Source organism: Tachysurus vachellii, chromosome 25, assembly GCF_030014155.1.
Source record: "Tachysurus vachellii isolate PV-2020 chromosome 25, HZAU_Pvac_v1, whole genome shotgun sequence".
In the NCBI taxonomy this organism is placed as follows: Eukaryota; Metazoa; Chordata; class Actinopteri; order Siluriformes; family Bagridae; genus Tachysurus; species Tachysurus vachellii.
In genome coordinates, this window is record NC_083484.1 from 17,159,078 (window position 1) to 17,171,577 (window position 12,500).

General features: G+C 43.2%; 1 protein-coding gene across 6 annotated transcripts in view; it reads left to right on the forward strand.

Annotated features, from left to right (window-relative positions):
• The first annotated feature begins 308 nt into the window (after positions 1–308).
• cspg5a (chondroitin sulfate proteoglycan 5a) overlaps positions 309–12,500 on the forward strand; it is a 21,072-nt gene continuing 8,880 nt past the window's right edge. For 3 of the 6 annotated variants that reach the window (XM_060861608.1, XM_060861607.1, XM_060861611.1), the window contains exons 1-3: positions 310–806; positions 7,902–8,781; positions 11,640–11,828. In XM_060861608.1, the coding sequence (XP_060717591.1) occupies positions 725–806; positions 7,902–8,781; positions 11,640–11,828 (1,151 nt within the window). In that variant the 5' untranslated portion in view covers positions 310–724. Of the gene's footprint in view, positions 807–7,901; positions 8,782–11,639; positions 11,829–12,500 lie in introns of all 6 variants that reach the window. The other 3 variants (XM_060861606.1, XM_060861610.1, XM_060861609.1) reach the window with 2 other exon arrangements.

Here is a 12,500-nt window from a genome sequence, read left to right on the forward strand (position 1 = left end):
AATAAGTAGAGTCAGATTTATACATAATTAAATAAACGAATACAACTAAATAACTAAAACACACTAAATGTTAAACAATTTAAAAGTCAATATAAACAATCAAACAATCAATCAAACAAACAAACAAACAAATAAATATCGCATGTTTTCATGATGATGATGATGATGATGTTGATGATGATGATTATGTCATGTGTTTACATCCGCGTGCTGACAAACTCCGCCTGTGGGGGAATTTTTTTTTTGGGGGGGGGGGGCGTGGGAGCAGACAGACGGACACACACACACACACACACACACACACACACTCTCTCTCTCTCTCTTTCTTACACGTCTATAAGGTTAAGGCGCGCACGCGTGGGTTCTGTGTTAAAGATCCAGCGGTTGCGTCGTGCTCGTGGCCGTGACCGAGCACGCGCGTGGGAGAACTCACAGTGGGTTTTTTTATACATCTTGCACAAGGACTTATCGGTGCGGCGATGGAAGGGGTAATAACGCGGCAAATACCATCACAGTGTTAATTAAGGAGGAGCGAAAGAACGAGAGGAGAAGCAGAAGAAGGAGAAGAAGAAGCTGAGAGAGAAGAAATGAAGAGCGGAGGACGGAACATAGAGTGAGTGGATCAGCGCGAGAACACACAACCTTTACAGACACCGGGAGAGAATAGAACATAAACCCTGTGTTATATTACACAAGTGTTTTATTAAGAGGCAGAACTGAGCGGATGAAGAGGAACATGAGGTTCTGTTCAGGATGCTGGATCTCGGTCATGTCTGCGCTGCTGCTCATCCCGCTGGATGCACAGGGTAAGAAATCACCCTATCTTTTTTCTCAGAGTGTGAGACATACAGAGTGTGAGACATACAGAGTGTGAGACATGCAGAGTGTGAGACATACAGAGTGTGAGACATGCAGAGTGTGAGACATGCAGAGTGTGAGACATACAGAGTGTGAGACATGCAGAGTGTGAGACATACAGAGTGTGAGATATGCAGAGTGTGAGACATACAGGGCGTGAGACATACAGAGTGTGAGACATGCAGAGTGAGACATACAGAGTGAGACATACAGGGCGTGAGACATACAGAGTGTGAGACATGCAGGGCGTGAGACTGTGACCTAAAACCTGCACTGTAAAGCGGACAGTCGTTCAGGAGGAATGTTAATGAAGCGCTGGTGGAGATGAAGAGAACCAGACATCTAGAAATTAGAATAAACTGAAATCGTGAGCAGGACATCATGCAGAGTCCAGAGTTCTGTAGAAGATCAGATATATACAGAAGCAGAGAGATGGAGGGAGGGAGAGATGGAGGGTGAGATGGAGGGAGAGAGTGATATAGGGCGAGATGGAGGGAGGGATGGAGAGATGGAGGGAGAGTTATAGGGAGAGATGGAGAGTGAAACCCAATGAAACGCTGCACAAAGCGTTTTCTCACATTCCGACACACCGTCCAGCTTCTCCGGCAGCTCAGAGATCTTCTCCATCACACTGCGCTCCACTGCCTTTGTGGTCTACAAGCTCAGCTGTTCTATAATGTTCTACATTGTGCTCTACACACACAAGACTTTGGGGTTTTTATTCCTTTGTGTTTATTCGCATTTTAAATCCTTATTTGTGTTTCTTGTCTTCTAGCATATCGTTTTAATGACAGGTGACTTTTGATGAATTTCCCACTGACCTGTGAGGAAGAACCTGCTTTAGATCTTATATTCTGCTGCTTAAACAATGAGTCCCGACATAATGCACTGAGACACATCCACATTACAGTGAAGGGGTTCTTTATTCCACAAGCTGGTGTAGAGGATTGTGGGAGGGAACCGAGCAGAACATCTCCCTGTTCTTTAGTGTGTGTATGAGCGTGTGTGTATGTGTGTGTGTATGTGTGCGTATGTATGTGTGCGTGTGTATGTGTGTGTATGTATGTGTGCGTATGTATGTGTGCGTGTATGTGTGTGTGTTTATGCATGTGTGTGTGTATGTGTGCGTGTGTATGTGTGTATGTATGTGTGTGTGTGTATGCATGTGTGTGTGTATGTGTGTGTATGCTTTCAGGCAGCATATAAAATAGCACAACACGCGAACACGTGAACACGTGCACTGTGCAGGGATTTACGTTATATTTATATATATTGTTGTTTTCTTGTTAAAAAACGACGATGACGTCACACCCTATAGGTTTTACCCGAACTCTGTGCCGTTACACACTGCACGAGGACGTTAGAGTAACCCCCCCCCCCGTCCGTCCGTCTCCATAGTAACGGAGCTCCGCGACTCTCCGTATGGGCGGGGCGATAATCACCGATCTGAGGGAAATGCTCCGGTTTTTATTAGGAATTATTTCGCATGCTCTTCGAAGTGAAATGACACCGAAACCGAATAAATAATTTAGCTTTAATGTCATATTACCGGAGTTTGTCCGTGTTTTGGCGCCAAACGCCTAAGCACCCCCCCCCCCCCCCCGTCCGCAGTGGTTCCGTCCTTTGTTCCACGCTTTCTGATGGAGACAAAAGAAAAAAAGCATGTTCAGGATTTTCAGTGACATTTTTCGACGTTTTTTAATTAAATCCTTTTGTCTTGCGTGTTTATTGTGTTCCAGTCACGTGGTCGTGCAATAAAAGCGTGACAAATGAAACAGATTGTTTGTGTGTGTTGATGTTTAACAGAATTAGATCTTATACATGGGGTTGTTGTGGAGTTGTACATACTGACAGCAGCTCATTACTTTCCCCTGGGTGTATTTTGTATTTACATTAGTGTATTTTATGTAGTTTATTTGTGTCCAGTATTTGTTAGTGAAGCTGCCACAAGCACGTCTGTGCAGATGACACGTGAAAGACTTGATGCCAGTGAAGAAATGCAGGTCTCATCTGACACCCGTCTCACCTGCCTCACCTGCCTCACCTGACACCTGACTCACCTGTCTCATCTGCCTCACCTGTGTCATCCGTCTCACCCATCTTGTCCGATATAGATGTTTTGGAACTTGCTCAGTATCTGGTTTGTCCTCTCAAGCCTCACACACACTCGCTGGCTTAGACACATACACTGACAGCACTGATTCTGAGTCTTCCAGAGGGTCACATCTGGAGCAAGCTGTGAGAGGTTTAGTCAGCAGTTAGCAGCCTTTGGTGCGAGTTTTTAGCGTGTTGCTATGGAAACTCTTGTTTCAGTGGTGCTGGATTTTCTTTTTGGACTTATCACTGCTGCAGAAATAAGATGATGCCCATTAACCCGTGTGTGCTGTGAAAGGATGTATTACTCCTGATATGGACAAGCTCGGGTCTAGAAGGTGGTCTTAATCATCCATCAGCTGCAGAATGGGTTATGAAGAATGGGGTGTGGCTTTTAGCAGAACACTAAAGGGCAGGGCTGAGTTTATCTGTTCTGTAAAATCACTTTATTATATATATATGTGTGTGTGTGTGTGTGTGTGTGTGTGTGTGTGTGTGTGTGTGTGTGTGCGTGTTTTTTCATCTGAACTCTCCAACACTCATTTTATTATTCTGACCATCCTCTGTGTGTGTGTGTGTGTGTGTGTGTGTGTGTGTGTGTGAGTTTGTGTGTATCCTCATCCATACTCACTCTCTTTGAGCCAGTTCCCATGGCAACACATTTCTCTGTTAGCGCAGCACCTGTTGATCAGTGAGGCGAAGACGAGAATGCGACTATTCACACACACACACACACACACACACACACACACACACACACACACACACACACACACACACACACACATACACACACACACACACACAAACAAACAAACACAGTGTTAAGATTCTTTCATACACCGTGTGTTTAGAGCTCTGACTGAAACACTTCACCTCTTTTTGTGTAATTTTTAAGACATTTTGGCTAAACAGAGCAGTTTCAGTGTTGTTGAGATCAGAAGGTTAATTGTACAAAACAGAGTCTCTGCTTTCAGAACAGTTTCCATGTAGAAGAATGAAACCCAAGTTTAATTTAACTTACATATGAAGAACCCTGAGGAGCGTGTGATGCTGTCTGGAGTAGAGCTAATGCTGTGAACGAGTCACACTTCCAGATGTTTTTGTTGAGGAGCTTCTTTAATATTCTGAAAAGATTTTGCAGACTTAGGCAGTGTTCACAACATGTTTTGGTAATTAGTATTTATTCCTTGTTTCTGAGTGAAACAGCTCTTTGGACATCTGTCAGGGATCCAGTGTTATTCCATCTGAACTTAAACCTTTATATACTTCTGACAAAACCTTAATTATAACAAGAGCTCTGTATATTAACACACACGTGTGCTGGAGTTCACATGGAGATTTATTAGGGAATATTCCTGATGGAGCACATACGTCTTTCCTCACATCATTATTTCTGACTCTTCTTTCTCACTGTTATCATTTTGCTCTTAATTTAATTAAAATAAACCCATTTCTCCAAAGCCCGCCCACATTACTTCATCAAAGCTCCGCCTCCTATAACGGTTAATCACTGAAAATAAACTGTTAATTTGTTACAGTATCACATGTACATTTTACTGCTGTTTCCTTTGTATCCTTCAAACATCACGCTCGAACTCTCACGCTCAAACCCTTACGCTCAACCCCAAACGCTCGATCCCTCACGCTCGAACCCTAACGTGCGATCCCTCACGCTCGAACTCTCACGCTCGAACCCTAACGCTCGATCCCTCACGCTCGAACTCTCACGCTCGAACCCTAATGCTCGATCCCTCACGCGCGAACCCTAATGCTTGAACCCTTAACGCTCGATCCCTCACGCGCGAACCCTCATGCTCATGCTGTGATGAAGAGCAGGAATACAGTGGGAAACAAACACATCAGTGTTTATCATAACTCCAATGTCTGTACTGTTGCTTGGTTTCTGAGTGTGTGTGTGTGTGTGTGTGTGTGTGTGTGTGTTTAAGGAATTAGGTATACGCCTCTGTTGCAAATCAAAGTCCGACCCTCTAAGAGAAATCAGACTTACAATGACACCTTTGTGTCGCCCCTCAGAGAGCGCTACAGCGAGGCCCCTGCTTTTTAACGCCTTTGTGCACAGTTCTGTGTGAGAGTTGTTGAATGAGATGGTGGGTCCTGAGCTGCCTGCTAAAATCCACTCAGCTCACATTTAACACAAATATTTGTGAGCACAAAAACTGACATCACTGTTATGTTCGGTTGGTGGTAAACACAAGTAAAGAACTGTGACTCGACTGGCACCTCGACTCGGACGGGAACAGAGCTGCTTCCAGGAATGAAAGTGTAACAATGGCCAGAAAAGAGAGAGTGAAATGAGACAGCTGGATACACACTCCATCATCTGTAGCACAACATAGGAGAAATATTACATATTTAAAGCAGCACTAAGTTCCCAATGCTTGTTTATATAACCTCTTTAATTATTAATATGTGGTGTAGAGTAGCATTAGGCTAACATTAGCATTAGGTTGGTGTAAATATTTACACTCAGAAACATGACTCATCAAAGCTCAGCGAAGTGACGGCTTCTAATGTACAAGCCCCGCCTTCAGGGCTTAGACCACACCCCTTAGCTGGGTCTAATGCAGGTGATGTATGACAATGTCTTGGATAAGTGTAAACAGCTTAGATCAGATTTTTTCTCATCAGACATGGGCCACATTTAAATGAGCTTCTAAATGGTCTTTCTAAAGTTACCGTAATCGTCTGATGATAGTGTTCATCAGGCTGAAGATCACAATAGCTTTGAGAAGTTCTCATCTCACACCCTGTAAATAAAACCTTAAGTAATTAGTGCTAGTTTTTATTCTTCTCCTTTATCTTCTCTCAGTTAGTCACAGCTCGTTTGCTCATAACGTGGCCATTAACACACTCTTCTCACTGAGGTAATTAGCTTGAGTCTGGAGTCACTAAAGACACGCTGGAGTAAAATCCTCAGAGATCTCATTTTATTAGACGTGTCACTGAAATAATATCTCTCTGATTCCCAGTCTATAATGAAACCCAGAGCAAACACATCTGAACATTTTTGGTCCTTCTGGAGATGGAGGACTTCCTGCTGTCACACACTCGTCATCTGCTTTTAATTTAAACGAGCAGAATGAGACAGACACATTCCTGATTCATACACTCACGATCTGCTGAAGCTGTCAGTGAAGACACACACACACACACACACACACACACACACACACACACACACACACACACACACAAAATAATACACTCACAATAATTACACACATACACACACAGTATTACACTCACTATAAGCAAACACACACACAGTATTACACTCACTATAAGCAAACACACACACACAGTAATACACCCTCACTATAATAATCACACACACATACATACATACACACACACAGTATTACACTCACGATCTGCTGAAGCTGTCAGTGAAGACTGAGGCACACACACACACACAAACACACACACACAAAATAATACACTCACAATAATTACACACATACACACACAGTATTACACTCACTATAAGCAAACACACACACACACACACAGACACACACACACAGTAATACACCCTCACTATAATAATCACACACACACACACACACACACAGTAATACACCCTCACTATAATAATCACACACACATCCATACACACACACACACACACACACACACACACACACACACACACACACACAGTAATACACCCTCACTATAATAATCACACACACACACACACACACACACACACAGTAATACACCCTCACTATAATAATCACACACACATCCATACACACACACACACACACAGTAATACACCCTCACTATAATAATCACACACACACACACACACACACACACACACACACACACACAGTAATACACCCTCACTATAATAATCACACACACACACACACACACACAGTAATACACCCTCACTATAATAATCACACACACACACACACACACACACAGTAATACACCCTCACTATAATAATCACACACACATCCATACACACACACAGTATTACACTCACTATAAGCAAACACATACACACACAGTAATACACCCTCACTATAATAATCACACACACACACAAACACACACACACACACAGTAATACACCCTCACTATAATAATCACACACACATCCATACACACACACACACACACAGTATTACACTCACTATAAGCAAACACACACACACACACACACAGTAATACACCCTCACTATAATAATCACACACACACACACACACACAGTAATACACCCTCACTATAATAATCACACACACATCCATACACACACACAGTATTACACTCACTATAAGCAAACACATACACACACACAGTAATACACCCTCACTATAATAATCACACACACACACACAAACACACACACACACACACACACACAGTAATACACCCTCACTATAATAATCACACACACATCCATACACACACACACACACACACACAGTATTACACTCACTATAAGCAAACACACACACACACAGTATTACACTCACTATAAGCAAACACACACAAACACACACACACACACACATAGTAATACACCCTCACTATAATAATCACACACACACACAAACACACACACACACACACAGTAATACACCCTCACTATAATAATCACACACACATCCATACACACACACACACACACACACACACACAGTATTACATTCACTATAAGCAAACACACACACACACAGTATTACACTCACTATAAGCAAACACACACAAAAACACACACACACACACACACACAGTAATACACCCTCACTATAATAATCACATTATCCTGTATTACTTTTTGTGTACAGTTAGTGTCACTTATTACTCCTAATTTTGTGTAAAGATTATTTGTCCTGTTCTAACTGCAGCACATGTTGATAGGAACAGTTCAGCATGAGCTAACTTCCATCTCCTTCCCTTCCACAGCTAACTCTGTGCTGGGAAACATGACTGAGTCTGCAAACTCGACCTCTGTGGCAGGAGAAAGTGACGGAGCAAAGCCGAACCAGGAGATGTCCGAACCGGTCAGCAACATGTTCCTCATCCTCCGTTCTGGACGCAAACCCAGAGATGGAGGGGAGCTCGGAAGTGGACTTCAGGAAGACGAAAATCCTCTAACTTCCACTCCGTCCCCTACAGAGACAATAACCGAGGACCAGAAACTCAGCCTTGACTCTGCAGAGACTGACCATCTTCTGCCCGAAGTGCCAAAAAAGGATCTTTCGAGTATGTCTACTAAGAGCCCCTGGCATGAAGATAAAATGGAGTCTACGGTGTTCGATTTGGATGCAACTCAAGACTCGGACCTGCAGAGTGAGGAGCCTCAAACTACATTGACCTCGTTCCCGTCCTATTCTTCGTCTCAAACCGAGTCCCTCACGGTGGATTTCCTCGACACCAGATCCCGTGGTAATGAATTCGTCCCTCCGTCTCCTACAGCCCATGAGCTTCAAGGTCGAGACCCGACATCTTGGGCGGTGCCCAACAGTTACAACTACCTCACTGTCTCTCCCTCCTCAGAAGAAGACACCACCAAGCCCGATGAGTACGACAACGATCTGACCACCACACCTCCACCACCTCCACCCAGGACCTTCCATCCACACATCCCAAACCCCTTTGTTCCTGCTCGTGAAAGAGATTCACCCACTAACCATAATAAACTGGGGAAGAGCAGCAGCGCTGGGTGTCGCATGGGCTCTGTGCTTGTGAACGGAACCTGCAAGTCTCAGTGCGATACGATCCCAAATTACTGTTTAAACGGGGGCCAGTGCTTTGTGATGGAAGGAAATGGAGTCTTCTGCAGGTAAGAAAAACACACTCAGAAGCACTCACATGTCTCTCAGACTGAAGATCAGCATCTGGATGAATATAACTGAAGTGGGTGGGGTCCTAAATAACACCGTCGAGTGACAGGAGCACAGTGAAACACATAAATACATCCTTTATTGTCACCAGTGGCAACAACAAAACATATTTATACACATTGTTATATGCACAGAATTATTTATGAACTTTATATGTCCATAAGGTTGTGGTAGTTATCCATATTGACCATGTTGGCATTGTCCTGACATCTTAGTGAGCTTCTCCTCCACTGAGGAATTCCACTGCAGCAGTAAAGTATTGTGTAGTGTGTAGTGTGTGCAACACTACACTGACTAAAGAACTGATCCCAGGTGATTAGAGTAAAATCACTTCCGAGATCTCGTGCATTAAGTCATGTTTCATGTCTTATGAGCGTTGAACTTGAGTGCTGCCTCACCCTCTGGATCCTGATGTCACTGTATCATTGGTTCCAGAGCAGCAGATTTATTGGTCTGGAATGTGTTTTTGGAGGTTTCAGACTCGAGACGAGGCACTGTGTTGGTGGAGAAGCTCTGTGACCCAGGAAACATCCTAATCCTACACATATACCTATTTAGGATTAGGCAAGAAGCAGTCTCAGTCTTCTCAGATGATTTGAGATGTTGTTTATGCAGATTCTGAGGACGTGGGCTTGCTGGAGGGCAGAACCTGCGTCACGGACTGAATAAAGTATCCAAATGTTTTGCCGGATGCTTTATAGAGAAACTTTATTAGGAAACTTAACCTCGCTGCCAAAGCTGAGTGAGCTCAGAGTCAGGCTGAGCTGTAGATAAGGTTCATCAGTCTGGTCTGTTTTCATCGCCCTGCAGCCGGTCCTGGTTACAGAACAAATTCACAAACTACATGATGCTCTAAGTACAAGACTATAAATGGAGTATGTTATGAAGGCTCATAGATTAGGTTAGGATCAGCTAATTCTGAGGACAGATGGATCTAAACTCCACTTCCATTATCTGAAATTGTGCTTCATCACTTTTCTTATTAAGTCTGTTTGTTTTGATCGTCACTCTGGCAAATGACCAATCAGCTTTCATGATTTGTTTGCATTCCTGTCTTCTATCCCCTTAACTTTAGCATTTGTGCTTTAATTTCATCTATACAGCAGCTCTGCCTGGCAAATGTGAAGAACTTAAGGAGAAGCTTGAGACGTTGATAGCTGCAGGTTTAGTATTATTCTAAATGCATTCTATTTTAATAAAATAGAATAAGTTCATAAATATACCAATTACATGCTATATAATCATCTTAATCCCCCCAGTGTACAGTACAGATGCTGGACTGTGGATTGCACTTGTTGTTATCCTTATAGCTCCAATGCTATTAGTAACTTAACGTTTCTAGGACAAAACTGTGAAGTTTTTATTTCAGTGCCACAGTGCCATTGCTTATGGTGCCACAGATAATATCATGTGGGGGTGAAAACACTGGATATATAATAAAAGGTATAAAAACTGTCTCAGTGTTTGTGATAATCTCACAATGCTCACTAGTGTCTCCTGCCAGCTGTGTGTGTGTGTGTGTGTGTGTGTGTGTGTGTGTGTGTGTGTGTGTGTGTGTGTGTTCAGAATGCATTGCAATTTTTTTGCAAACATTTCACCCCAGCCATCAGTCAGTTAGCAATGCTAAAGCTAACGCTAATGTTATTATGCAGTGCATGTGCACGGTTTTCCTTTGACTCTTTTCTTCCATTGACATGCAGATCAGAAATGTGGAAAAGAAACAACAGTGTTCAGGAATGAAAGAGAGAAAAAGAGAGAGTGAGTCACATTAGGTGCTGTGAGCCAGCATAGAGACAAGCCAAAGTGTGTGTGTGTGTGTGTGTGTGTGTGTGTGTGTGTGTGTGTGTGTGTGTGTGCAGTTCCTATAATGACACAGGTAACCAGGGTAACAAAACAGAAATCATCCAAAGCTGTGTTTGTCCATCTGCTGCAGAGAGCGAGGTGTTTTATTGTGTTATGTTACACACACAATGTTACACTCCTTACAGTCACATGACTCAAAGTCAGATCTAAAAGTCAGACGGTTTCTGAGATCAGACACTTTTCACTCAGCTGCTAGTTCTGGACCTGAGCCACTGTCTAAGATGGAATTGTTCCCCCTGTTTCACCATAAACAATTATTAAGAGGGGGGTGGACCTCAGGTGTGTGTACACACACTCACACACTCACACACACACACACACACACACACACACACACCCTACACACACATACACTATAATCACACACTCAAACACATACACATACACACACCCCACACACACATACACACACACACTATAATCACACACTCACACACATACACACACACACATACGCACACACACACCCCACACACACTCATACGCACACACAAACATACACAGACGCTATCAGGCCTTTTATGGTTGTGTGGTGTTGAGCTGTTTATGAAAGTGAAATGTCAGCGATGTGTGTGTGTGTGCGTGTGTGTGTGTGCGTGTGTGTGTGTCACAATGTTTGGTTTTTGCTAAAAAGAAGCCAACCAACCAGAAGAATTGTATATAATAGAAAAATAATTCTTAATATAAAAAAAGTTCTGAACAAACAGTAAGAGATAACAGTAAAATTCTGACTCTAACACTTATAATATTGACTTCATGTCAAAGGACATTAACAGCTGCAGAGTCCAAATTTCACACCACCCTGCATCAGTCACACAACTGTGACCCTCAGGACAAATCACTGGTCACTGTGGGCATGGAGGGATTTAGATATGTATCTGTGTCTGTACTGTATATCTGCTGTGAGTTATTTTATCTCTGCCATGTTTTTCAGGTGTAACATTCAGGACTACGTGTGGCACAAAGGAACTCGCTGTGAGTCCGTCATCACCGAGTTCCAGGTCATGTGCATCACCATCGGAGCCTCGGCACTCACTGTGCTGCTGCTCTTCATGATCGTCGTCTGCTTCGCCAAGAAATTGCACGTGCTCAAGACCGAGAACAACAAACTGCGCAAGCGCAGGTGAGATTGATTCAGGTTCAGAAGTCATGTGGTATGGGGTGATGGTGGTGATGGTGGTGATGGTGGTGGTGATGATAGTGGCTGTGGTGATGCTGGTGGTGTAGGTGGTGATGAGGAGGTGACAGTAGTAGTGATGGTGGTGGTGGTAAAGGTGGTTACATGGTGGTTACTGTGATGGTAGCTCGGTCAACAAAGACAGATCTACCATCACTGTAACCACCATGTAACCACTATGTAGCATCAGGGTCCTAAAGAAACGTTGTCTCATTTCACTGTGTACTGCAACAGCTATATATGTTTGAAATGACAAAAAGCATGGTGGTGGTGGTGGTGATGATGATGGTGCGGTGATGGTGGTGGTGATGGTGATGATGATGGTGGTAGCAGCACAGCACTCATCATAGAGAGTTAGCACCCAGTTCTACCAACACTACTAGCTGTAAACAGGTCAGATGAATTTATGAAGTGACCTACTTACTACTGAGTGCACAGGAGGACAGAGGGATGGAGAGAAGAAAAGTGATGAGTGGAAGGAAAGACAGTTACCATGGAGACAGTGAAATGTGTGGAAGTGGGAGAGAGGCTGGGGGGTTGGTGGTAAAATACTATATTATAAATAATAGTGAGAAAAAGCAGAAGAAAGAAAGGTAGAAGATAATAAAAAACAATCAA